Source organism: Callorhinus ursinus, unplaced genomic scaffold, assembly GCF_003265705.2.
Source record: "Callorhinus ursinus isolate GAN/ISIS: 27379988/994484 unplaced genomic scaffold, GSC_fseal_2.0 scaffold1, whole genome shotgun sequence".
NCBI lineage: Eukaryota > Metazoa > Chordata > Mammalia > Carnivora > Otariidae > Callorhinus > Callorhinus ursinus.
In genome coordinates, this window is record NW_027397063.1 from 93,387,900 (window position 1) to 93,415,796 (window position 27,897).

The 27,897-nt window shown below is 42.6% G+C and overlaps 1 protein-coding gene across 1 annotated transcript in view; it reads right to left on the bottom strand.

Annotated features, from left to right (window-relative positions):
* Positions 1-19,250: 19,250 nt before the first annotated feature.
* PPM1L (protein phosphatase, Mg2+/Mn2+ dependent 1L) overlaps positions 19,251-27,897 on the bottom strand; it is a 290,579-nt gene continuing 281,932 nt past the window's right edge. The window contains exons 3-4 of the mRNA XM_025879490.2: positions 22,784-22,945; positions 19,251-19,854 (exon numbers count right to left, since the gene is read on the bottom strand). Coding sequence (XP_025735275.1) covers positions 19,508-19,854; positions 22,784-22,945 — 509 coding nt within the window. The 3' untranslated portion in view covers positions 19,251-19,507. The remainder of the gene's footprint in view (positions 19,855-22,783; positions 22,946-27,897) is intronic.

Here is a 27,897-nt window from a genome sequence, read left to right on the forward strand (position 1 = left end):
GGCCCAACAAGGATAGATACCATCCCTCTGTATTTAAGGTAAGTGATGGAGGCACAAAACTTGGACTTAGTCTTTGAGTCCTGGGTATGGTCAACACAGCCAGGGGTAGTAGTTAATGGAGTCTACACAATTTTCAAAATTCCAAAAGCTGAGAAGAATCCATATGCTTACCTAAGATAAGGTCGCCCAAGCTAAGGAAAATGTTTCCATTGGCTAGAATTTAATCAGCTGAGACAGTAGCCATGATCAGCTTATACTTAACAGAAGCTTAAGTGGGGGTTAATTTTGTTTGATTAATAAAATGGAGAAACCAAGTTATAATTGAGTGCAGAGTCATGGATGATGGTTCATTGAGGGCAAAGGGATCTTTGCCAAGAAAAGGCTTGGGAACTCTTGTTCTCTGATACGAAGGCATGCAACTTGTCCAAGGTCATTGTCAAGCCAGGACTAGAATGTTCCAGGTCCAGCTACACTGTTCTTCCCTTGCTAACATCAAATTTGGTTGGAGCACATTCCTCAGTGGAAATGCAGAAATTTCTAAAAAGGATTACGCCTGACTCAGGGGTGAGAGGAACTTGGAGGTGCCAGGCTATAGTCTCCAAAGGATTTAAGGAAATGTGTGGCCACCAGGCATCTTGGGGAAGTCATGCAGGCTGCAGAGTAAGATGCCAGTGGGCAGTGGCCAGTCGAGCCAGGGACCAGTGCTGCCCCCAGAAGCATGACACGTTCCTGTAACCAGGCCCCAGCAAGAGAAGACGTCATATGAAGCTGGCTGCACAGGCATTTCAAAATAAATGTGTGTCCTCAGTGCATAGGGTTGGGGTGTTTGCTTATGGAAATGCTTGGGCTATGTAGAAGGCAGGGATGTCGATTTCAGGTTTCCAGAAGGGGGCAAGGGCCAAGACCAGGGAGATCGTTACAAATAGGACCTGGGTCTTTGTGCCACAGGCTTCTGCTTGTTTCTTACAATTTCAGTGAAGAGGCATCAGTTACCCAGGAGGAAAGAATACAGCAAAATGTCTGTTGCAACCCTCAAGTCACCTGTCTTGGGGAATATATTAATTTGCAGTTTCAGACCCCAGTGCCGGAAACACTAAAATGGGTTCTCTTCTTCTTCAGGAAGCCTGAGCCAGGTTGCCTGGGTTTGAATTAAGACTTCTCTGATTACTAGCTCCGTGGTCGCTGGCAGATCACTACCTTTTTTGTGCCTCAGTTTCTTTACCTACAAAAAAGAGGAAATGACCTACCTCATAGGGTTGTTGGCACACGGTAAATGCTATATAACTATTGTTTTTTGTGTTGTTGATGAAAAGCTGCATTTGGACTTCTGAAATAGTAATTCAGAATTTTCATGGAGTGCCTACACTATGGTTAGAGTAATAATTGTAGGCCAACTGAATGTAACAGAGATGCTGCATGTCCCCTGAGGCTAGGTCAAAAGAAGCCTTACAGCTTGGCCTTGGTCTTTTGGAAATGATGTTTCTGTAAGAAGTCCCACTAAGAGCCCACCACACGAAGAAAAGCCAAGGTAGCCCTGTGCAAGGCTGGGTGGAGAGAGAAGAGATGCCCGGCCAGCTCCCATGCTCCTGCCAAGCCAGCTGAAGCACCAGACATGTGAGTAAAGAACTCATTTTGGAGTTGAGCCTTCAGACAACTCCAGCCCCAACTGTATAAGACCTCAAACGAGAGCCTCCCAACTGTCCCCATCAACCCACAGAACCAAGAGAAATCCTAAATTTTGCTTTAAGCTTTCAAGTTTTGCAGTGGTTTGTCATGCACAGATAATTAAAACATCTCTCCTCAAGAAAATTTCCCATCATCTGTAGCCCTCTGTTATGGACCGAAGGCTTGTGTCCCTCCAAAATTCGTATGTTGAAATCGAATTCCCATTGTGATGGTATTAGGGGGTTGGGCCTTTGGGGGGGTAATTGGGTCATGCGGGTAGAGCCTTCATGAATGGGATTAGTGCCCTTATAAGAAGAGGTCAGAGAGTTGGTCTCCCTTTTGCCACCATCTGAGGATGAACAAATCTGTCATCTGTAACTGGGAAGGGGCCCCCCACAGAACCCGACTGCTGCCCTCACTTTGGACTTGCAGCCTCCACAACTGTACCAAATACTTCGTTGTTTATAAGCCACTCAGTCTGTGGTACTTTGTTACAGCAATCCTCACAGACCCTCCTCAGGCCCCTGGCTAACCCTGCCCGCAACACATCTGGCCCTTTCTCCACAGTCGCGGGCCCTCACATCTGTTTTAGGTCATCAAAGAATAATTTAAAACATGTTTTTCAATTTAGTCCCCGTTATGTTTTACTGTTGCCTTTTAGACTGTGTGGCAGGTAGTGTGGAGGTGAGTGCCACTTCACGTTTCCCCCTGAAGGAAGCCCGCTCGAGACTTTTCCCAGATAAAAAGAAATCAACTTCCCTCAAGAAAAATTATGGCATTCTCTCGAAAGTTTGCAGCGGCTGAGGTGATGATTTTATTTTATTTGTTTAAAGATTTATTTATTTGAGAGAGAGCACGAGTCGGGTAAGGGCAGAGGGAGAGAATATCCAAGCAGACTCCCGATGCTGAGTCCGATGCCGGGGCTTGATCCCACAACCCCTGAGATCAGGACCTGAGCTGAAACCAAGAGTCGGATGCTCAACGCACTGAGCCACCCCGGCGCCTCTAAAGTGATGATTTTAAATGCTGCTCTTCTCCCCTCACAACAGGTGTAGAAACCATACAGAAATTAGCAGGATGAGAATGTACCAAAATGTTAACAAGAGTTGCCTCCCAATCACTTTTTCCTGTTTAAAGTACCTTTTATTACTTCATTTTCAACAACAAGGATAAATCACTTTTATGTTTTAACAAATATGTTAACAAATTTAGGTAAAGGTGAAAATCAAGGTCAGAAACTGTCCTGGGGAAAGGCTAGTGGGGGACAGGATCAAATGCTGTGCTTGCTGCTGAGCCACCTGCCCAGTCTGCCCACCCTCCTGCCTTCTCCCACCGTGGAGGCCACGGTGAGCAAACCAGTCCCAGCCAGTGGGACCCCCGGGGATGTCTGGGAGGCCTCCTCCCTAAAAAAAAAAAAAAAGACAAAGGAGAAAAGCTCTTTTCTTTGGTCAGATGTTCTGTCTACAATGCGGAGACCCATAGCTTCCATGTTGATCCCAAGAAGAGACAAGGCTAAAGATCAGGGCCGTGGACTGAGGCGATGGGCCTGGGCAACGCTGAGACCGCTTACTTCTAGACCTTTTGTACAGGAAGTCACTGCTGTGGTGAGGCCAGTAGTCTGTGACTCACAACTGAGGTCATCCTAGCTGCGGGGTCGCAAGAACCATCTCCCTGTCCGGGACGAGTTGTGCCCCAGGTGAGTGGGGAGATGTGAGGAAATAAATCAAACCCTCCTCTGGTTTGTGACCCGGGAGCTTTGAGGGTGTGGGCTAGATCTTGCAGGAGAATGGTGCCCTGCCTGTGAGCGGCCCGCAGGGACGCAGTGGAGAGTGGAGCAAAAAGGAAATGCCTTCTCGTCTTCCGTTTAAGGAAGCAGTGTCCGTGGTTCCCTCTGCTGGGAGCCGAGACAGAAGAGCAGGAGGCCAAGGGTTGTAGCCCCAAGAGTCTGTACGCCTCTCACCTGTGGAACCAGGGCTTCTTACTTGGGTAAGAAGAGAGGTCAGGGCCACATTTGCTTGCCTTTTAAGGTTTGCTCCTGACTATTGTCAGAGAAGGTTTGTTTTATGAGCTTGGCACAAAGTAGTTTCAGGGTCTGATGGTAACAACACTCAGTATGTCCTCTTTATAAATGAGAAGCTGGAAAATCTCTGGCTGTTGGTAAGGTCCCAGTGAAGTGACCGGTGCTCAGGACACAGCTCCTAACTGTTCTTCCTGCCTCAAGGCTGCTGTAATTACTTTATTCCAAATGAAGTGTCTCAAGATTTCAGGATAGTCAAAAACCTATAAATAGTGATTAATTTGATGTTCTAAGTTCAAGTGATAATTAACCCTATCACTTCGCTCAATGAGTGGTAGGAGAGCAACTTAACCTCACTTTTGTTATTGAAACTCTCTTGATTTGTACCTAAAGTAAAATTTTAAAAAGCATGAAATTTGTAGAAGTGAAATTTTATTTTTCTCAGTCAGAAAGTAAGATTTCAAACTTACGTTTGAAAGCAGGTAGAGGGAACATTATCACTTTGCCTGCAAAGTGATACTAGAAACTTCTAGAAATTTCTGAGAAATGGATCATCAGCTAACTCCACCTACATGGTTAGTATAACTCACCATGTTAGTACAATGTGACCCAAGCTATGAGGATTTCCCCCTCTTAAGATTCCCAGAACCCTGGAGACAGTCCATTGGTCTACTTGACACTATTTGGCAATGGCAATCCCTCTCAAAAAATTTAGAATGAGGGCTAAGCAGCCCAAACTAAGAGTGAGCATTATTTCCAACTAAGGAGATATAAATCTGGGAAATTTTGCTATTAGCTGGGTTTTTTTCTCTTAAAATTGGATTTCATTTTTTAGAGCAGTTTTAAATTCACAGCAAAATTGAGAGGAAGGCCCAGCAACTTCCCACATTCTCCCTTGTCCTACACATGCACAGCCTCTTCTATTACCAACACTCCTCACCAGAGTGGTGCTTTTATCACGGGGGCTGACACCACAGTGACACATCATTATCACCCAAGCCCATAGTTCACATTGGACCCTTGGTGGATTCTCAGTGAAGCCAAGATTATAATCTCTGGGGAGAGCTTCAGAAATTGAGTCCAGGGCTCATGGAAGGGCAGTAGGTTATGGAAACAGAGAAAATGCCCATGTTCAAATAGACCCTTAGCCAGGGCCAGTGCCCTTTTTCTATGGCTGGTCTAGGGCCAGGCTGGTAGGCCTGAGACTCTATAGGCTTCTCCTCCATTCAGACCTTGCAAGAGAGAGCAAAGATTCCTGTGGATGCCAACCCCAGATTGGCCTCCCTACTGGGCAGGCCAGATAGAGCCCAAGAGGGTAAAGGGTTGACATCTGGAGTCAAAAGATCTTGATGGGGCACCTAGCACCTTCAGGAGCTTTATGGTTCCAGATCACAAATGTGTCAGTTTATTATTCTTATTGCCAAGAATTCTTCTGTTATATGAATAAATAGCAATTTGTTTATCCATTTCGGTTGTTTGCAGTTTGGGGCTATTATGAATAAGACTGCTATGAAGATTCTTGTACAGGTTTTTTGTGTGTGTTACTTGTTTTTGTTTCTCTTGTGTAAACACATAGGAATGGAATTGCTGAGACAACCAGGAGATGTGTGTATAACTTTATTATAAAATGCCAGATAGTTCTCAAAAGTATATCATTGTACATTCCTACACATTTTTTTCTTTTATGGTTCATGTTTTTTGTGTCCCACCCAAGAAATCTTTACCTACACCAAAGTCAGAGAGATTTTCTCATATTTTCTTCTAGAAGCTTTATGAGTTTTAAGATTTAAATTTAGGTCTATAATCCATCTCCAATTTAAAATTTTAATCAGAGTGAGAAAGGGGTTGAAGTTCATTTTTTCCATGTAAATACCCAGTTGTCTCAGCAACATTTAAAAAAAAAAAAAGACTTGCCCCCATCAGAGAGTGCTTAGTCCATTTATATTTAATGTAATTATTGGTGTGATTGGGTTTAAGTATACCATCCCATTATTTACTTTCCATTTTGCACCTTTGTGGCTCCTACCATCCCCTCTTTTGAGTTAACTAAGCAGTAATATTCCACGTAATTTCCTCAATTGCCTTCTTAGCTATTTCTCTTTTTTAAAATTGTTTTTTAAGTTGATTGTTTTAGAGCAGGACTTCTCAACCATGGCATTATGACATTTTGGGGTGTTACTTTCTTTGTGTTTAGCTTTCCTGTGGTTTGCTGATCTTCCTGGAAGTATATTGATATTTTTCTTTATTTGAGAAATTTGTGGCCATCATTTCTTCAACTATTCTTCTGCTCCATTCTCACTCTTGTCTCTTTCTGGCATTTTTTTTCTTTTTATTTAAAGATTTTTATTTATTTGTCAGAGAGAGAGAGAGAGTACAAGCAGGGGGAGCAGCAGAGGGAGAGGGAGAAGCAGGCTCCTCACTGAGCAACTCACTGAGCAAGGAGCCCAGTGTGGGACTCGATCCCAGGACCCTGGGATCATGACCTGAGACGAACAGACGCTTAATGACTGAGCCACCCAGGCGCCCCATCTCTTTCTGGCATTTGAGTAACATGTATCTTACACTGTTTTATAGTGTCCTACATATCCCTAAGGTTCCATTACTTTTCCTTCAACTTTTTTTTTTCACCTTTTCTTCAAATTGGTTAATTTGTATTGATCAAGTTCACTGACTCCTTCTTTTGCCATCTCCAAGTTCTGTTACCCTAATCTGTGAATTTTTCATTCCAGTTATTTACTTTTCTGTTCTAGAATTTTCACTTTTAATTTTCCATTTCTCTGTTGAGATTCTTTATCTGTTTTTTCATTAAGGTCATAGTTGCCTTTAATTCCTTGAATATACTTGTTATAGCTGCTGTAAAATATGCTAAGATCAATTATCTAGGCCACTCAGAGGTGGTTGCTATTGACTGCTGTTTCTTGGTCACATTTTCCTGTTTCTTTGGGTGTCTGGTGACTTATTGATTTTGTATTATACTAGAAAATGCTGATCATCTTGACCTTGCTTGGAAGGATGGAGGGAGGAAGGGGGTACATGTTATGGTTTGTTTCAGCCTGTCTGTAAAAGCCTGAAGTGTTCTCAAACCCCTCCAACTTGTTAAAATTCAACTTCCCACCTCAGCCTCTCTTGTGGATCTTGTTAGCGCTTGGTTTTAGACTCATTTAGGTTAGGTCTGAAGTAGGCCTTAATCTACATAGTGGTTTTTACTCTTAAGGCATGGCCTAAGTGACTCAGGTTGGATGTCTGGGTTGTTAACAGTGTTTTTTTGTTTTGTTTTGCTTTTTAAGATTTTTATTTATTTATTTGAGAGAGAGAGAAAGAGCACACATGAGTGAGGGGAGGAGCAGAGGCAGAGGGAGAGGCAGACTCCCCACTGAGCAGGGAGCCCTGACAGGGACTCTATCTCAGGACCCTGAGATCATGACCTGAGCTGAAGGCAGACACCTAACAGAGCCACCCAGGTGCCCGTGGGTTGTTGACAGTGTTAAGGAGGTCTCCCCACTCTGCTTGGACCAGAACTTGGTATTCCCCAGCCATGCTCCGTACCCAGTATTTCTCTTCCACTCTCAAAACAGCAACAGCCATCTTCTGTTAAGCCTCGGTGTTTCACCCTGCGCACACTCAGTAAAGCCCTCAGCTAAGGACTCAGGAGGGGCCCACCCATAACTCCTGAAGCTCCCCTTCTGTATCTCTCTCCACAGACTCTAGTTATGCCACTTGCCCTAAACTCTGATGTCCGTATCTTTGGTTCAGTCCAGCTTGGACTCCAGCTTGCTGTGCCACAATCAGAAAGCTGTCCCCTTGGGGTGCCTGGGTGGCTCAGTCATTAAGCATCTGCTTTCAGCTCAGGTCATGATCCGGGGTCCTGGGATCGAGCCCCGAATCAGGCTCCCTATGGGAGCCGGCTTCTCCCTCTCCCTCTGCCCCTCCCCGCTCATGCTCTCTCTCACGCACTCGCTTGCTCTCTCTCTCAAATAAATAAATAAAAATCTTTTAAAAAAAGAAAGAAAGAAAACTGTCTCCTTACAGGCAGCTGAGTTGATCATGGGACACTTTGTGATCCTTCTTTCAAGGATTGCTATCTTGCACTGTCTGTTGTCCACAGCCTGAAAACAGCTGCTTAATATAGCATGCCCAGTTACAGAGTTGTTTATGGTAGATGGCCTAGTTCAATAGCAGTTAATCTGTTCAAGCTGGAAGAGGAAACTCTGTAGACTCCTTGATAGCTTTTGAGTCTTAGGTGTGAATTGTTCCCAAGACTGCATCTAAATACTGACTGACCTTGAATTCCACAAGGCACCACTTATACTGAAATCCTTAAAGTTCCCTTTCTGCTTAAGCTATCAGGATCTGCTATTGTTACCTCAAAAAGCCAGAGAGATTGCCACTACTATATTTTTAAAACGAAACAGAGGGAAAGAAAGAGAGAGAGAATATAAACCATCACTGTAAGTGAAGGCGGGGTGTTTGTGGCTCTTGATTCCTATTTCTTTGGGTCGGTGGCTGGTATTGGAAAAGTCCATAATTCTTACTCTAACCCAGATGACGATCATCCATCCTGAAATCTTGAATCGCATCCCTCATTCTATACTGAAAATTTTCTGGGGCATCTGGGTGGCTCAGTCAGTTGAGGGTCTGACTCTTGATTTCGGCTTAGGTCCTGGTCTTGGGGGTATGGGGTCAAGCCTGCATTGGGTCCCATACTGGACATGGAGCCTGCTTGGGATTCTCTTTCTCCCTCTTCCTCTGCCCCTGTGTTCACTCTCTCTCCCCTCTCTCTAAATAAAATAAAAAGAAAAAAAAATTTTCTAGAGAAAGGGGTAGAAGACTAGAATTTGTGGGAGGCATTTTCTACTCTATCAAATATTTTTAACAAAAAGGAGAAAAATAATCCAAGGCCATATCTTTCTGCTTTGTTACACCCAATTCCAAAATCAGCAATCTGCTGATTCACTTTTATTGTTCTTCATCTAGGTTCCAGGTACTGCTCATGCTTCAGCATTTCATCTTTAGAATACCTAAAAGTAGTATTACATGTGTGATGTGTGTAGATATATATCTATTTTACTGTGTCCAGATTCCACAGTGTTCTTTGCTGCATCTGTGAAACATTTGGTAGATGGTTATCCTCTTCTGAACACTTTTCTCAGACATGTGTCATACCATGTTGCTATAGTTGGCATGTATGCATAGCTTCTCTAACCCTTATCACCAAATACTGGTTATATACTATATAAACTTGGTTGATGAGGTATAGAGCTGCGTAAAAGTTGTGTTGTGTGAACAACAAACAATTTTTGTTGCATACACTTTTAAAAGTTACCTTGTTTTGAGCCAGAGCCAGGCTTATTCCTGTTCCAAATGAAAACACCCAAAGTTTCCATATCTCCTGTCTCTTGCGTCTGTTGTGCTTTGGTCTTGGCCTTGAACTGGTCTTGAATTGTTCTTCTGCTTTCCACATGGCATCTCACCTCAACAGCTATTCTAACTGAACAGCACTGAGAAATGATAAAATTCCAAAGCAGACACTAGAATGGAAAATAAGTTTAACCAAAAGACTAGCAGCAGTCCCATGTATAAAGTCCAGTAACTTTAATGTTTATTTTTGCTTTAATCTTGTCAACAAGAGTGAATTTTTAGCTGTTCATTTTGTATACAACAACACAGAATCAGTGATTGCATGAACACATTAGTCTCTACAAGGCTAAATCTACCCCTAGCACACATCAAAGGGACCTGAATGACACGCCATGCATCTTGAGTGACCGTGCACCGCCATATACTCTGAGTTCTACACCAAACTGACATTTTAACATTGTTTCAAATGTCTCTTAGAGACAAATATAGAATAGTAGGTATAAAAACCTCTGAAGAGTACCAAGAATAATGAGGTTTTGCCAAGGTTTTGTTGTATTTATTATGGATAGTTTTTAGGGACTAACTTACCAGAAAGCCTGATTGATCTGAGCAGTCATTTTGAACTTCAATTTAATTATTAAATACAATCTGAAGATTCCTAAAAGAAAACACTGTCTAATAAATTATGGATCCTGGAATCTTTTTATAAATCATCTCTTATAATTTTTAAAATAGCAAGAAAATGCTGATGGAAAAACATTCACGATGGTGAAATTGGTTTAATAAAGCCTTATACAAAGTCACTGTTTCAAGATCCAGCAGGGAATCAGATCAGAATTTTGGGGATATACCATTCATAAAAAACACTACTCAATTATGTGATATTTTTCTTTCTCTCTTCAACTCTCCTTTCCTTCTTTCCTTCATTAATAATGGAGCTCCACCTCTGGTTTTAATCTTACCGAATCATAAATTGTTTTGATGTAATTTGAATTTTATATGTTCTCATGCTTAGAAACAGGGTGGCTGGGTGATAGACACTGGGGAGGGTATGTGCTATGGTGAGCGCTGTGACTTGTGCGAGACTGCTGAATCACAGACCTGTACCTCTGAAACAAATAATACATTTACGTTAAAAAAAAAAAAGAAGAAGAAGAAGATAGCAGGAAGGGATAAATGAAGGGGGGGATATAGGATGGGGAGACAAACCATGAGAGACTATGGACTCTGAGAAACACACTGAGGGTTCTAGAGGGGAAGGGGTGGGGGGATGGGTTAGCCTGGTGATGGGTATTAAAGAGGGCACGTTCTGCGTGGAGCACTGGGTGTTATACGCAAACAATGAATCATGGAACACTACATCAAAAACTAATGATGTAGTGTATGGTGATTAACATAATAAAATTTAAAAAATAAATAAAAAACTAATGATGTGATGTATGGTGACTAACATAACATAATAAAATAAAATAAAAAAAGGAAACAAAATGGCAACAGAATCCCCCACTTCTGATCACTCTGAGATATTCCCAATCTCTTATCATTCACTTTCTGTTCTTCGAATTCAAGAGGATTCTAATGTAATTTGGCAGTAGCTAATATTACTTGGTAAAGAAGCAGTTGGCATAGACAGAAAGAGATGTCTAGGGAAGATGCCCAGGCAAAGAACTTAGAAATAAGTGGTGGCCTCCGTAGTTAAAAATAAAAGTCTGGTATTTAGTTTTGCTGTGCCATACAAAAAATAGATGTTGCTATTTTGTTCAAAATATAAAACCTAAATTCCATGCCCAGACTCTGGAATATTTAGTTACTATGGATACCAACTTCATGATTTAAAAAAAAAAATCTGGCATTTAGTCTTCTGTTCGTATTTAAAACCAAGAAATTATTATATTACTGAGACATGTCAATTTTCTGTGTGATGAATTCACTAATTTATAGATTCATGAACACTGTTGATAAATACTCTCAGGGGGCGCCTGGGTGGTTCAGTCAGTTAAGTGTCTGCCTTCGGCTCAGGTCGTAATCCCAGGGTCCTGGGATCGAGTCCCACATCGGGCTCCCTGCACTGTGGGGAGTCTGCTTCTCCCTCTCCCTCTTCTCCCCCTGCTTGCACACTCTCTCTCTATTAAATAAATAAAATCTTAAAACAAAACACTCTTCGTTCTGGGTTCTTTTTTGGGGCATAAGCTTGTTACACTATATAGCTTCTTGGGAACAAAAATTAAAATTGGCCACGGAGAGATGTTCTCATTATTCCCTATTCTTTTTTTTGCAATTCTCTCTTTCCTCCAGGAAAGGATCCTAAAGGGAGAGACACCTTGGCTTTGACCATACTACTACTGAGCTCTTGTCTAGCTGCTGTCCCACTTGGGTGGAGGCCTCCTACGGAGACAGCCTTACCCCTGCCCTGGTCCCCAGGGGCTCCCTGTCTCACTTCCTCACTCAATCCTTGGGAAACTTAGGTAATCTAACATATCTGATGGAATTTGCTTGGATATAAGCAAGATATGCCTAACCTTTTGTCGTGCACTCTTGTGTGTAGGAAGGAATTACTGTATGTAATTCTGCCTTGTCCTCACAAATCCAAGGCCATTGGAGGAAATCATGAAAGATGCCGATTTTCATCCCATTCAGCCAATGCTGAGTGTTATAATATCTGTGAAGCCTCCGTTGGGCTGTAAAAGAAGGCAGAGATGATGCCTGAGTGGTCACCTCTAGACCTACTCAGACTCCCTCTGCTTGGCACATGGTAGGTGCTCAGGATAAAAGAAAAAAAAAGGAAAGGAAAGAACAAAACATACAAGTAGATGTACTTACAGCAAAAATACAGAATTTTTGCTCTAAAAACAGATTTCTAATTAAATCTGTTCATAAGGTAGATCAATCTGTTATAAATGCAATGATGCTTATATTTAAAAATACACCCTGTACATTTGGCATATAGAAATTATATACGTGAACATGGTTCACATTGGAGTGTTTTGGAATTAGCTTTTTCATTACTATTTTCCAGGCTTGTCAGTATAACCATTCTCTGGCCTTACTAAAGTGTTTTTCTCTTTTGTTTTTGTTTTCTTTTTCCTGGCTCACCATAGGAACGCTGAGGCATTGCAAAATAGATTTTAACTGGACAGCCTGATTTGAAGTCGTGTAAGTGCTCTAAATCAAATCCATTTGCTTGAGTAATCAAAGGGTAAACCGGAGACCATGTTGTAGGTGTTAACGTTTCAATATGAACAAGTATTTCAGATAAATTGAAAAGGGCAAACACTGCTTTCTAATTTTTTTTTAAGTAATCTCTACACCCAACGTGAAGCTTGAACTCATGACCCCGAGATCAAGAGTTGCATGCTCCACTGATGGAGCCAGCCAGGTGCCTCTGCTTTCTAAAATAGAAGCAAAAGTTATTGGATTCTCTCCATTTTTTGTGTTTATTACTCTATTTTCTGAGTATATACCTGAGGTAAAAAGACAACCAAAATGATCAACACATGAAGACGGGTTGTAGTCTTGAAGCCTAAATGGGGACAGTAGTCTTGCTTCACGTCCCACGGTTCTAGTTTTTTCTCAAATAGCAGGATTTATATCTTTTCATTAGTACACTAAGCAATCATTGTTTATTCTTACATGTACTAATACAGGCAGAAATTTAAAATTTGCACAAGCAACATCATTCTCTTGGGTTAAAGATGTCTAAATCATCATCTCCACGATTGGTGTCTTTTTTTTTTTAATTATATGAGCAAATATGACCTTTTGTATTATATGGATTAGAAAACCTCCAAAAAGCAAGAACACTGAATCACCCTGTTGTTTGTAACTGTCTGTTTTAAACTGAATACTCACTGGTATTCATGTTGGCCTTTGAAAAATTATGTCTACTAAACCTCACTCCCTGTTGGAGCTGTGACTGTGTTGATCTGGCTTCGGTTTTATCTGGGCACTGGAAAATGAAGGGCCTATCACTTTGTCTTACTGTTTAAAAACTCTTAAAAGGGGGTATTTCTGCTTGGAAGACGCAAAAATTCGAAGGATGCAGGGTAAAACCACTTCTAAGATTTGCAAAGTAAACAGAACCTAGAACAGTGAAGGTCGTTTAGGACAGCAATAAATAAGGCCACACATATCCATTTTCATTGGGAAAGAATGGAATAGGGACTGTAATGTTACTGCATTTACAAATAACTCAGTGTTCATTTTCTTATTTCAATGTTATCTCCTTAGTTTCAGAAAAAACACAAATATCAGAAAGCATGATTCATTATGTAATAAAATATGCCTCCTTTTCTTAATTTAAAATATTTCCTCTGATACGATTCTCTTTTAATTTTGTCTTTTATATTTTCTCAAAAATGCTTTTCTTTACATTCTGACTTTGACCATACTGGTAATTAATTTTGCCTTTTTTTAAATTAAAAAATGTTCCAAACTATTTTTCTTAGATGTGATGCTGCCTATTCTAACAGTCCTATACAAGCTTTAGAATTCTGTCTTTGACTAACACGTAAAAAAAGCATTAGCCAATACTCTACCTAGGAAGCCTCTTGTTTGAATAGGTGAGATGTGGGAAAACTGCCTTCTACTGATCTGTGTGCAGGTGTCCGCAGTTGCTATGACTGAAGTCTGATTTTTGGAAAAACTACTTTTTTACATTTTTAAAGTCTGGGTACCCTACAGGTTTTCTTCCCCAATTCCTTGATTATTACTTCTGTCTTTGCTTCTGTGTGAACATGTTTTAAATTATGCATTGTCAGATTTATATAGAAACATGATATCATCTTTAATCTCTGAATTTCCTCATGACAAAAGGTGAAGAGAGAGTGTGGCAGATACACACACAGTCCCTCTCCCACAGAGACAGCAAGCAACCCAGGCACACTGTCCAGCCCCCAATCGTCCCCCATCACAATCTGCCACCAGAACCTCCATAGCAGTCTGCTTCTGCTCAGAGCCAAGGACTCAGGTCCTCGGAGATTTTGAGATTAATTTGGATTTGGCAAATGTCAGAGGGGATTTTGTGGTTAAATAATGCCAGGTTATAGGACTTATAGAATAAATGGAACCACATCTCTAAATATAAACTGCACCTTTGCTGCTTGCTTGTTGGCAGAGTTTTGAACTATGAAAATGCCTTTGTGATTCGTTAAAATGAATAGCTACTTCATGCTCTCTTCAAAGTCCTTAACTTGGATTTATTAAAGTGGTTGTACAAATGATGGTGTGGTTATTACTAAACACATCAAAATGATCATAATCCACCCTTAGTTAAACAGTCTGCGGTTTAACAGTGGTAAAAAGAGAAAATAACAAAGCACCGACATTAAGAATTAGCAAAAAAAATTTACATATTACCAAACATGTCTAGAAGCACATATCTAATTCAACTGTCACTTGCCCTCTGAAATCTGCCACCTAGCTTAAGCAGTTTTACTTTCAGTTTTTTACTATTTTGGATAATGTCCACAGGGTGGATGTATTCCTGATAATTCTGATTAATGACTTTACCCTAACTTCACTGTGCGTGGTGTTTTGGACTAAATTTGTTTCATCTGTTATTTCAGGATTCCCTAGCGCGTCCCAGGCCTGCCCAGGCCGAGCGTGACGAGTACAGAGTTATAGCCAAGCCCTACATTTTAAGCAAGAGGTAACTCACCAAACTTAATCCTATACATAATATGTGAAAAGTGGGACAACACAGGACAGGGATTTTAGAACAAATGAGCTTTGGTTGATTTCAGATTATTTCATTGAATCTGGAAAGAATGACAGAGGACAAAGAGTAGATAAGTGTTAATAGTTTACATTTCCATTATTATACAATGGATACATAATTTTAAAAATCTAGTTAAAATTTTAAAATGAATTATAACCAAATGTCTTTTTCCTCCTTTTCTGTTTTAAATATGTATTTCTAAACTTTCACATAGTGATGAGATGTAAAAATATTTATTTTGATTCAATCTGGAAAGCAAAGATGACTTCAAAAACACAACTGAAAGCTCTTGGAATGAATATGAGAAATCCCTAGCTATAGGGCAAGGCTCCTGCCTATTATTAACACAAAAGAGAGAAGTTTAGAGCTTCAGGTAGGACTGCTGGGCTTCTGTTATCAATGGGAAGCTGCTGATGGGTCTTATTAAGTCATACTGTTTCTTCCCACTTTCATTAACAAATCAGCCTCATATGTGAAAAGGACTCGTGTTTCAAAATTGCAAAATGTGCGGCTACCACTAAGAGTTGTAGTGAATGAGAAAATAGTACTATTTCCATATGCCAGAAATTCCCAACGTGGGTCCTGTGGAACACAAGCTCCTTGGAATGTTACTAGGTGTTACTCAAAAAAGTTTCTCTGGCCAAATTAATCTGGAAAGCACTGAGCTAACTGAAATTACATTTGTGGTGTGTTTCTTCCCGTCTCCACCGCCCACCCATAGGGCATTTAAATTAAAACCTTCTGTGTGCTTATATGCACTAACTTTTTAAGATAGTATCTTTCCCAAACTCATCTGACCATGGAACCCTATATTTGGAAGATCATCTTTGGAACTGTGTTCTATGGAACACACTCTGGGGGAACACTGGATTCTTTTACTCCTGCAGTGTTCAACTAAGTAGTTCAAAAGTCCAGATACCAATGATTTAACCTAGAGGCAATTAAATAGGCCCCAGTGTGGTATCTAACAGTCATGTCATTTCTGCAGAGCTGGTTCAGGAACGCTGGTGTGACCGGCTAAGGCAATTTTAGGAGAATATTAAGGGAAGATCAGTCTAATGATGATGGGTCAAAGGAGAAAAAAATCATTTCTGAAATCATGGAAGAATAAAACTTCATCCAGAGTGTGTATTCACATACTTTCAAATGTACAGTGAAATGTTGCCCTTTCTAAACCTTCTTCATTGACATGACATGGTTGTAAGAGTATTAGATCTAGCAATAATTCAGGGGGAAAAACATCCAGAAAATCAAGATATACTTGGCAAAGGAAAAGGTGATCACTCCCTTGCGTATCCCTCATGTATTGCCGGATATCCAAATGATCCAATTCAATAATGTCATCAGTTTCCCAGAATTACTTCAGATAGGATTGAAACAATGCCATCATCCTCACACAATCCCTTCTGCACAGAATGTATGTGGGCTGAAATCATTACAGTTGCATGAAATAAGCCCTGTTTTAAGTTACCCAGATTGCATATGCTCCTTCACTCTAGAAAACACTCTCTGTAATACTCTTTTTACAGAGACAAGATTCAAGAGGCCAATACCTCTATCTAAGGCAAGGCATAGAACACAGCCGCGGGTTACCAGTAATGTGTACATATGCGCACAGTCATGTTGTATTAGAATAGTGACTTCAGAGCTCAGTGCCTTGGGCAAGTTGGTCACATAAAATGAATGCAGGTCTTGGGAACTAGCTTTGGAGTTTTTAATGTATTATTTATTCCTTTAATTAGAGAATTGCAAATACAGTGAATTTTCAAAAAAATTTTCCCTATCTTGTCCTATCCCCTCCCCCCAATCCCAACCCATGTTAAGAGTACAAACTGCTGGTGGGGCAACAGCGGAGCGGTGCATTCATGAGGGTCTGCGCTTGGCATCTTGCTGGGGGCTCGTAAGCATGTGGTCATTCATTCCCAACGTCATTTCTAAAAGAAATGAAAAACCATCCCCAAATTTGGCACTATGGGGCTATTGGCAATGCGAACTCGGGCTGGGGAGTCCGGGCAGCCTCATGTGATAATTCCAAAGCTTTGGCAGTGCTGTTTAGGGAAGCTTCACATGCAAACTTCTCAAAACAATTTCCCTAAAGGCTAGATTCAACTTTTCCCTTGTTGTCCCTAGAAAATGAGCCACAGGGCACCCCTGGGGTGATGTCTGCAGACCCCCAACAGCTGGATGAGGGGCAGAGAGAGAGAGAGAGCTCCAGGATGGGGGGGGGGGAAGCAAAGTGCTCTGATTTTAGACATAACTCTTAATCAAACTGCTATTATTTTGCCTAAAACATCTGTCTTTAAAAAATCTACAAGCCAAAGTGGGAGGAAAAGAGGCAGAAGAAAGGGAGTAGGAAATACACACACTACATGGTTAAATTCAGAAATGAATTAATTCTACAAAGCAAACTGTAGAAGACACCCGGTAACCTCAGCTGGAGGGGAAGGCCAGCACGCCTGCCCTCGGCACCACCCAGGAAGACCCTGTGCAGGGTAAACAAACACTAATTTCCTGTAGCTTTGCTTTTTCATCTTCACCAAAACATGTCTATTTTCATCTTACTAATAATGATCATGGAATTAAAAGATCTCTTTCCCTTGTCAATATAAATTTTAGGGTTAAAAATAAAAAAAGGAAATTGGACTGGGTAGCATAAAATGCTGAAATTGCTTATTCCTGACCTTCAGTTAGATGGTGGGCTTTGGTAACTTGCCAGAGTCAGAATGTCCTAGATCTCCAAGCAAGGCCACCTGGCTTGCCCATCCCATCACTGAGCACAACCAGCCTGTCTCCCCTCTTCCTCTCCCCTGACCCCGTCCCCAAATACACACATCCAATTGTTCACTGTCTCTCAATAGGCAAATATTTCAATCTAAAATGGTGACAGATATTTTGTACTAGAACATTCTGTACCTAAAAAAAAAAAAAAATAACCAGGGTTCTAATTCTAATGCTGGAAATTCTAATGCTACAGTTTACAAAAGTGAGCAAATCGCTTGGGAAACCATTATTAATTCTCATTGCAGTCAAAAGACGGTAAGTGCTTGGAGGAATCCAGTCAGGCTGCAGCCCTTGGCAGCCACAAGGGAAACTTCATCCTCCCAAGTTCTCCCCTGGAACCCGCTTCGGGAAAGCTCCACAGTTGAAGAAAGGCAAGGGAGGGAGGGGCACTGTGGGCTGGAGGTGGCCAGTAAATTGGACCTTTGAGAAGCTCTAAAGACTAATGTTTCCACTTGAGAAAGACAAAACCAGGTGGACACCTCGGCATTTCAGACACAGAAGGGTAGGGACACAACAAAAATCTTGTCTGGTTGTTTGAGCCACCTCAGTCAGGCAAACGGGCCGACCCAGCACTCGGTCAATTAATTTATAAAACACTGAGGCTGGAAACATGATTCTGGTGGACAGGGCACGAAGAGCGGCAAGACTGGCCCCGAAATAACTCTGAGCCACTTACCAATACAGGTTTGGGCTTGAATTCCCAGCCAGCGAGCATGGTTGCCATGGCACGCAGGGCAGGGGGGCGCGGGCTGTGGTTGCCTGGGGAAAGCTACCTGGTGTGGACAGTGATCTGCATCCAAATGTTACGGGCAGCTGCCTTTCCACTGTCAAGGGGAAGCAGGTGCCAGCATTTTATCACCAAATGCCCAGCTGTGCTGGGAACTCTGTCCTCGGCTTCAAGGAACACACATGCAGTTCAAGGCTGTGCCGATCAGAACACTGCTTGAAAGACACTTGAAAGCTACTGGGACAGGAGAGAGAGAAGGAAAAAAACCCGCATAAAAATGGCCACCGGAGCTCAGTTCAGGGTGGTGACCTCCCCAGCTTTCTTTCCTAACGCAAACAGCAGATTTCCCAGGGGGCACTGTGACTTATTTGGCCACTATTTCCCTCTATCTACCCTTAAAGAGTGCAGAAATTATGGTATTGTGATTTGCTTTGTTCATTTCCCCTAATAGGTTTCTTGGTAAGACAAAAAATCGTGGCGTCTGGTGGTGGTTTCACAGCTGCCTATTACATAAGGTAAGGTAGAAGCAAAAGGTTAAGGTCATGCACGATTAGGATAAACGCATGAAGACAGGTCAGGTGGCACACAGAGTCTATTTAAGTAAGAAAGGAAGCCAGGGGAAAAGGTTATGTCTGCTGTGCAGGCGGCTCTCATCCTCCCACTTCCCCCTGGTCTCGAAAAGCGGCCATGGAATAATAAACCATTTCACATCTGTGTCTGGGCTGCTGCTGAGCAGAAAAGCTGGGCTCAGGAGGACAAAGCCCTCTCAGGATAGCTCTGCCGCTCAGCAGCGGGCATCGGCCTGTCCGCCCAGACTCACAGGGGCCACGGTAGGCCGTCCCCTGCAGCTCTGGAGGCCTGCTCTGTGCACCACTCCAAAGACAGGACAGAGTCTGATGCCTGGAGAATCCAGGAAGAGGTCTTGAAAAGAATCCCAAAGGGGAGAATATATGGCACATGTGCCGTTCACGTCATACTTGTGAATCTACAGCTATATATTTATATATTTTGAACATCGGAGCAAAGAATTGGGAACACATGAAGAAACCATTTTCCAGCCTCTCAGCTACGTGGGCCAAGAGCACCCTCTGTTCATTACTGCATATAGACCTATGCCCACCAGGGCGGGGAATCCCACGTCTAGGTGGCTGATCCTAACTGTAACTCCCACGCTTTCACTACATTAGAAGAGACCAGTGTGTTGAGAGTCCTTTAGGCAAGGGAAGCCAAGACCCGGAAGGGTTCACTGCTCTTCCGTTTTGCTGCTATTCCTGAACTTCACCACCATGACCGTTATATTGTCAGGGCAGCCTCTGTAAAATGACTGTAAAACTATGCTCTTAGCCCCAAAGTGAGGTTCATCCAAGCGCTCCTTGATGAATCGAACAGCTTCTTCATTGCTGAAAGCATCCCAGAGGCCATCTGATGCCAAGATCATGAACTCGGGCTGAAGCTTGTCCAGGTCAAAGGTCAGGATATCTGGGTCTGGGATGACCACATTGAGATTTTTCAGCGGATAATCCCCCAGGGACCGAGACATGGCCAGGATTCCCTGGACCCTCCAGGAGCCATTGAAACTGATAAAACCACCTGCAAAGACAGAATGAGCTCATTAGCTTGAGCAGCTGGTATCTCACACACACAGGAGAGTCTGGGTGCACGTACACAAGGCTCATCTCCTGCGTATGCCCCCCTCACCTCCCCTGGGCACTGCCAGGAAGGAGTAGCCTTCCCGCCGCATGGCTTGAGGTTTCACACTTTATCAGGAGATCCTCATCTTAAAGGCTCTGAGGAATATATCAGTAAAAATAGTGAGGGTAGGCAGATACATATAGGTGAGGGCATTGGTTTTAACTTAACAACACCTTTAGGGCTCCTTGATTGACAGTAGGTAGCCCTAGGGTAGGGATTCGAGGACAATGGCCAAAGAGCGCTGAATAGTACCTCTTCCACTGAGTTGTGAGAAATAAAGGAGTTACTCCGTATAAATCACTTAGCATAGTGCCTGTTTATCACATGTACTCCATGCACTCAGTATTACCTATTATTATTTTTTCTTTAAGGGAGCTAGGGCTTTGTTCATTCACATATTATTTGTCAGATATCTATCAAATGTATACTCCATGCAAGGCATTTTGTAGGCTATAAAGTTATACAAGATCCAGACCTTTCTCTAAAGAAGCAGATAGTCTAGCAGAAAGGAAAAGCTACATGTATTAACAACTGTAAGCACAAAGCAGTATTCTTTTGAGAAGAAACTAGTACCTGCTAAATGCTGTAGTCAGATGCAGGAGGAGCAATGATACCTGGTTGTGATGATCAGGGAAGAGTGAGCAATAAAGCGAGGCTTTGAACGATGGGTAGGACTTCTATGGGCAGGGATGTATGAGAACATTCCAGGAAGTGTGGTCTAGTAAGCAAGAGCATGCGCTCCAGAGTCAGTGTCCTGGGTCTCGATTCTCGTCCCACTATTCACTAGCTGTGTGTCCTGTGTGCCAAAGAGGCACACATGCCTCTTTGAGGGTCTACTTCCTCGGTTGTAAAATGAGGATAACATTATTAAGTAAAGAGAAAGCATATGTAAATAACTAGGCTTGGCTCCCAGCACAGAGTGAGCAAACAATAAATGGCAGCTGATGTTGCTGTTGTTGGAAACAACAAAAGGAGTTAAGACAGAAGGACCAACTCATATTTGGCCCAGACTGGTCGTAGTGTATTGTTATGCTAAGTAGGACAGGGAAAGGCGTCCTGAAAGGAAGGCTGAGGTCAGAGAAAATACACATCAAGGTAATAACACCAATCACTGTCCCTTAAGCCTTGCTATAAAATACACCCTTGACACAGGGTTAAATTAACCTCCTTGGAGACAGTGTCCAAACCGGCCTCTATAAAGCATCCCTGGAGGATGGGGGTGCAGGTGGGGGGTATGGGAAGGACGAGGAGAGAGGATACAATGGGAATGCCATTGCAGAAGGGCACGCGGGATGCTAAGATGACATTTCCAGGTGTTGTACACACATCCTTGCGTGTGCTTCCACAAGAGTAGGTTAACTGAATCTTAAGTCCAGGGTCACAGCAGACTCATAGGGAAATGGTGTCTTTGTAAGTAAGGAAGCTGGAGTATTTGCTCATACTGCTTGCAGCTCATCAGAGCTTGATGGATACTCCTAAAACATCGTTTGTTCCGTCCCACCAACAAAAAGCCTGACTAAAGCTCTCATTAAAAATTATTCTGCATCTCAAGCAGTTACTGAAGCAGGAGGTTGTAATACATTTCAACAGTTTTTGACTCAAAAGTACAGTTTCTTACTGTGAAAACTCAAATGTTGATTAGGTTCCGGGCAGAGGCTGACCTGTAGAGAGAGAAAGTCAACTGCAATTACCCCAGGCAGCAGGGGCCCATTCTGGTTAGAGGCCCAGGGTACCTGAGCTCCCCTTGGACCGCTGGGCCTGCCACCTGGCATATCATGCACAGCCAACATGCTGCAGTTGTCAGTCTGGAGAGGGAGGGAGTCCTCCCTTCCATGGGCAGAAAAGAATCCCGCAAAGTGAATCATGAAAGTGTAATTATCAACTGATAATCTTCCTTCAAGTCTTTGTCCTAATATCACCTTAGTGAGGCCTGTAGTGACCACCCCCGATACTCCCCATTCCCTTGCCTGCTTTATGTCTCTTCATAATAGTTATCATTTATAATATACTAGATAATTTACTTATTTTTACTTATTTATTGTTAACATTCCCCCATCCCATCCCAATTCCAGAATGTAAGTTTGTATCCCTAGTCTCTAGATGTTGAAAAAAATATGAAAAGAGACCCTCCCCCGCTGCCACCCAACCCCAGAATATTTACTTGTGCCAGGCACTGAGCTAGATGCTGGGAGTACAGAAAGAACAAGACCAAATTCCTGCCCTCAAAGAGCTCACAATCAGGAAGGCAGAACAGATGAGAGAACCAAGTATGTCCATATTGTGAAGGGTAACCCAACAGGTTACCCACACAGGATGTGGGGAAACTGAAGGGGCACCTAACCTAGACTGGGGGAGCCTTTGGTGCAGTGACAGGGAAGGCTTACCAAAAGGATACCCTTAAACTGGGTCTTAAAGGACAAGTAATTGTTATCCACTGGCTGGTGGGGCTGGCGCTTGCCAAGGCACAGAGCTGGCAGAAACATGGCTCATTTGGGGAACGGCTAGTCTGGTGTGGCTGGAGGGAAGCAGGAGGGAAGCAGGGTGAGGCAAGCAGGAGCCCAAAGATCTCATTAGCCTTTAAACTAGGAAAGGGCTTTTTGGGGGGCTCTTTTGGAATCTTTGGCCATGAGGAAGGGCAAGTTCGGTGGCCATTTATTCGACAAGAAATGTCACAAAGTCAAGTGTCAGCTACCTCAGCAGCATCCTCTGTGCTGATCTACTAGTCACGGGGTAACCGAACGTCTCATCCCCCACAGGCAATGCAAGCAAGCCACCCTGTTCACCGGACAGGACGGCAGGCAGCACCTGGAGGTGCTCACAAGCTCACCAGCTCTCTTTATTCTCTTTCTCTCCTTCAGTTGGTAAGGCTTGTGATCATGAGACAGAGGAATGGCGTTCCCGTCCTTGTCACACAGGACCCCTCTCGAGTCACCCACATTGGCCACCGTGAGGTCCTTATCTGATAGTAGAGCAATCAGACACGTTGTACCTGGGAAACAGAGAGAGGCATTGTAAGAGGTCAGCGGTGCATTGAGATTCAGCTATTTCTTGTTGTTACTGGATTCTTCAGCCATTAAAACTGCTCCTGCTGGGTGAGAATTTAACTCCAGACACTCCTGAGAATGATGGCTGTTCACTTCAACAACACTGATCAAATCTGACAGGCAGTTTTCTTAACCATGTTAGAATGTTACTGAAATAGGCTAGGATAACATTATCATTTTCCCAAATCATTTTTGTTTCTGCTCCTCTTAATTTAAACACATATCACATTTAAAAAGATTAGGAGAGAATCAAAATCAGTTTGAAGCTTCTGGCAGTTGATATATTTGTTTTTGCTTCTCATTGGTGCCTCATTTCTGTGGAGCCCCAGCTGAAAGTGAGGAGGAGGCGGGGTCTTGTGAGCTCCTCGGCTGGAGGGTCTGGAAGAGGCAGTAAATGACAGATGCCAACAGCCTGATCCTATCACGCCGTGAAGGAGCTGCCCATACAAACTTGCCCATACAAAGTCTGATGCAAAGATGGGCAGCCAGAAACAGGTCAGCTCCAGGGTGTAATGGGGGCAGACTATAAAGGCAGAAGCAGAAAAACCTTCTGAAGACAGAAATGAGATCTAGGTAGATGGAAGGTGGGGGTTGGGGTGGTCAGAGTCAGAAGGGGAGCCAGACTGACGACCTGCTTGCCTGGAACCTATAAAAGACACAAAAGGACAAGCTCTTCTCAAACCCCTCTTGAAATGAGAGTGGATAAAAGCAAATAGAGATGGACAGTGTGGTCCCCCGGGAGCCTGGCCTTATTTCCTGCCTGGTGTCCTCTGTCCGACTCTTTCCTCTCTCCTCCCTCCCTCCTGACAGTGTCACTGAGTATGCAAATGCCTGCTGAAATGTACGACCCATTAAGCTGTTGCTTGAAACTGTTAACGCCTTTGCTTGTGAAAATTATCCATCAGTGTCTTCATTAATATTTCCCTCCTCATTTAGAAGGCCTATTCTATAACAGAATGTAAACTGCACCTAAACAGCTCTTTAGCCTTCACAGAACAATAAACAAGACTGAATTCTTAAGTGGACACAAAGAATAAATACAGGTCAATATCAGGAGCAGGGAGAATAATTAGAATATTTAGCATATTCAGGTATTATATTTCAGTTTGAAATTCCATTCTTACGCCTATTTAACTCAAAACTGCCTTGGTCAGCAATGGAAATACATGAAATATTGGTCAGCTCAGGATTTCTGATATGAAAAGCTTTGTGAAAGAAAAAAAAAGTCTAATCTTAGGGATTCCAAGCAAATTGCAAATCTTTTACCTGTAAAAAACACTGTAAAAATGAAAATGTAAACACCAAGATAGCCATTCATACCATTAGAAATTGTTATTCTCAGTTTTTGCTCTTAGTTGCCTTTTGTTCTTCAACCATTCTCACTTTATCCTCAAGCATCTGATTGGGTTAACTTGTCTAACACAATCAGAGACTATAAGGCACATTCGTAAAGTCTGAAGGTGAAACAGAAACTTTATTGGAATATTGCATGGCTTGGGGGCAGTGCATTCATAACCCTAACTCTTTCCTTCTCACTCTGCACACTCTGAGAGACCATGTTCCTGACCCTGGCCTCCACTACCATCTAAGCCTGTGCCGCTAGCCTGGTTGACACTCCTGAGGTCCGTATCAATTGGCATGGAGGTGTTTCGATTTGCCTGTACCGCCAGGGACCCAGGGAAGGGCTCTGCGGCCTCCCTTTGAGAAGAACAGAGGGCTCCACCTGGCTCTGGGCCCTTTCCCCACCCCATTTCAGCACAGCAGGTCTACACCCATCTGTTAGCTGTACTGAGCTTCCACGTAAGTCTTTTTTTTAATAAAAGAGGGAAGGGAGAGGTCATTCCTACAGCTAGAAAAAAAACTGAAATGTAATCACATATGTGATTAAGAATCACTGAAGGGTTTTAAGCAGGATAGTGTCATGATGAGATATGTGTTCTAAAAGATCGTTTCAGTGGCAATATGGAAGATAAAGTGGAACCAGAGAAAGATTGAGATAATGAAGATCTGAATTAATGTAGTAAACATAGAGATAGAGGGTAGGAGACAGACGATTTAAAGCCTGAATGGAGAGGTCATAGAGAGTGAAGGAAATAAAGGAGAGGGGAACAAGTCTAGGGTAATGTCCTACCTTCTAGACAGTGGGCGGTGGGAGACCTGGGTGCTCCACAGACAAGGACTTAAGGGGATGTCTGCTTGGGGCTTCTGGGAAAGGCTCTCTCTCTCACTAAAGGAGACACAATGAAGAAATGACCCACTTCTTTGGTCCAGTGTTGGCTCACCTGTTTTCCAGAACTGTGGCAGCCATCTTGAAATATGAGGCAATATGCCTCCGGGTCAAGGCACTCTGCTGCAGGTAGAGCAGAGAGGTAAAGAGCCTGAGTCCCTAAGATATCACGGAACGGCTGAACCAGCCTCAAAAGGACTTGCTCCATGAGACATTAAATATCTTTACTGCTCATGGCTTTTGAAGTTGGATTTTTCTGCTCCTTGTAGCATCCTAACTGGTTCTGGGGCTTATAGTCCAATAAGGGAGTCTTTGGGTGGATTTAGAGTGTCTGCTTTGCTTTACTCACATGTTGTTGCATATACCTAAGATTCCTGGCCTGCCAATTCCTTTGTCAAGGACACAATTCCATTGTTTCCATGGGTAAAAACGATCTATCTCATGACGTGTATTTCAGAAATTTATTGCTTTGAGACAGCGGGGACTGCCTTTGTTAGCAATAGAATCTTAGACCTGGCCAAAACGGATGAGCCCCAGATGGTGGATTAGAGCTGCAGGCAGTTTTTAGGATCGCTGAAATGTCACCTTTCCCTCTCTATAGAAACCTGCCTGTATCCTGAGTGGCGGCCCAAGCATAATCTTCAAAAACTGCTTCACTGTAGGCAATTTATCGTTTGGGCCTTGCAGCTGTAGTTTGGGGTTGCAAGAGATAGTCTGTAATGTAATCTTACTTTATAGAACAAACTACCTTGTTGCTGAAAGACTCCAGAAAAACATCGTGTCCAAGAGAAAATGGACAAAATCACCTTTTCTTTTGCTTGCATGAGGAAAAAAAACACCCTCCAAATTTTGGCCACAAGTTTTGATATAAAAGATTTATTCATTAATAGTACTATTTATCACATGCCAGGGTCTGACAATATTCCTTAAGACCTCAGGATGTGTCTATATTAACAATTTAATCTAGCAGAGAATGTAATTGCAAATCTGGAAGATATCTTGGAAACCTATATAACCTATTAACCTCACTTCACAGATTAAAAAAATGAAAAAAGCAAATTCACACAGACTAGACTTCAGTGTCCGAATCGAGTGAGGTCTGGCAAGTTATTTAACTTTCCAGCCGCAGAAAATGGCACCACAATCCAGTTACTCAAGCCAGGAGTCATCCTTGTTTTTCTTGTTTCTTTTCTTTTCCTCATTCCTGACATTCAGTCCTGCATTAAGTCCTGCCACTCTTACCTTTAAGGTACATCTTAAACCCCTCCAGCTCTCTTGTTCTCATTGCGTTGACTCTAGCCCAAGCCACGGTCCTTTCTAAGCGCTGCCATTTCAGCGTCAGGTGAAAACAATGGTGGCCAGGTGCTGCGTGGTCTGGCCCCCACCCAAACTGTCCAATGTCATATCATGCTACTCTTTCCCTTGCTCTCCCCCACTTCTGCTCCCAAACATGCCAGTCCGTTTGTTGTCTTCTGTTCCCTCTGCCTAGTATATTTCCCTGTCTTTGACTGGCCGATTAATGCATATGGGATGTCTTAGTACAAGTGTGACATCATCACACAGGTCTTCTCTGATGGGGTAGATCTTATCTCCTCTTTACTTTCCTCACTGCCCTCACAACGCACAGTTGTGTATATATCTTGTATATTTATTTAAACAATTTAATTAATGCCAATCTTCCCCTGTACCATATAAACTTCACAAGGGTAAAGACATTGCTTGTCTTCCCTACTACAGTGCTGATGCCTAGAACATGGCAGGTTCTCAATATCTGCTGAATAAACAAAGTAACAGATGAATGAATAAATAATCACATGCTGTCTCTTTGATCCCGATCTGACATAATGCTAAGCTCCTTCTGACTTGCTCTGAACATGTCCACTTAGGTCAATAATACAATGCACACCATCTTGCAGATATTGCCACAGCAGGGAGACGCTCAACTGTAGCAAAATACATTTTACACATTGATCAAAACATGAGGACCGTCCTGTACAAGTATAACCCCGCTCACAGGCACACTGCCCGTAACTAGAAAGAGCCTCCTGCCCAGGCCTATCCCGAGTTCTTCCATCCAGTCAGTTGAGGCTTCTGGTCCAATGCAAATGAAACATGGGTAGGGCTTCTATCCTCACCACACCCTCCAAAGCCGTGGCACCTTGTGAAGTGATAAAAGTGCCTCACGGTAGTCATTACACGCATATTCTGTGTCTGCTTCTGACCTCAGTTTGTACTTGAGCAAATCAGGCACAGTTTCACGTTGTCCTGTTAATTCTTGTTTTCTTTAGGGAAAACCCACAAATGCAAATTAGTCTTTAGTCTATTCCTCTAAACCAGCATTCTCTCCTCTGATTTAATTTCTGGGAGGCAAAGTAAAGGCACACAAGAAAATCTCTTCTAGACTTATCTAAATATTCTGGTTGGATGATATTAGGCACTTCATTCACTTGGTGAGTTGAGCTTGAGAAAAATGTAAATTCTTTTTTTTTTTCTTTTAAGTAGACTCCACATCCAGCATGGATCTCACGACCCTGAGATTAAGACCTGAGCTGAGATCAAGAGCTGGACGCTTAACTGACTGAGCCACCGGGGCGCCCTGAGAAAAATGGAAATCCTAAGGGAGGTTAAGTAACGTGGGTTAGTTCACGCATCTTTGGAAACCCTAGTTAT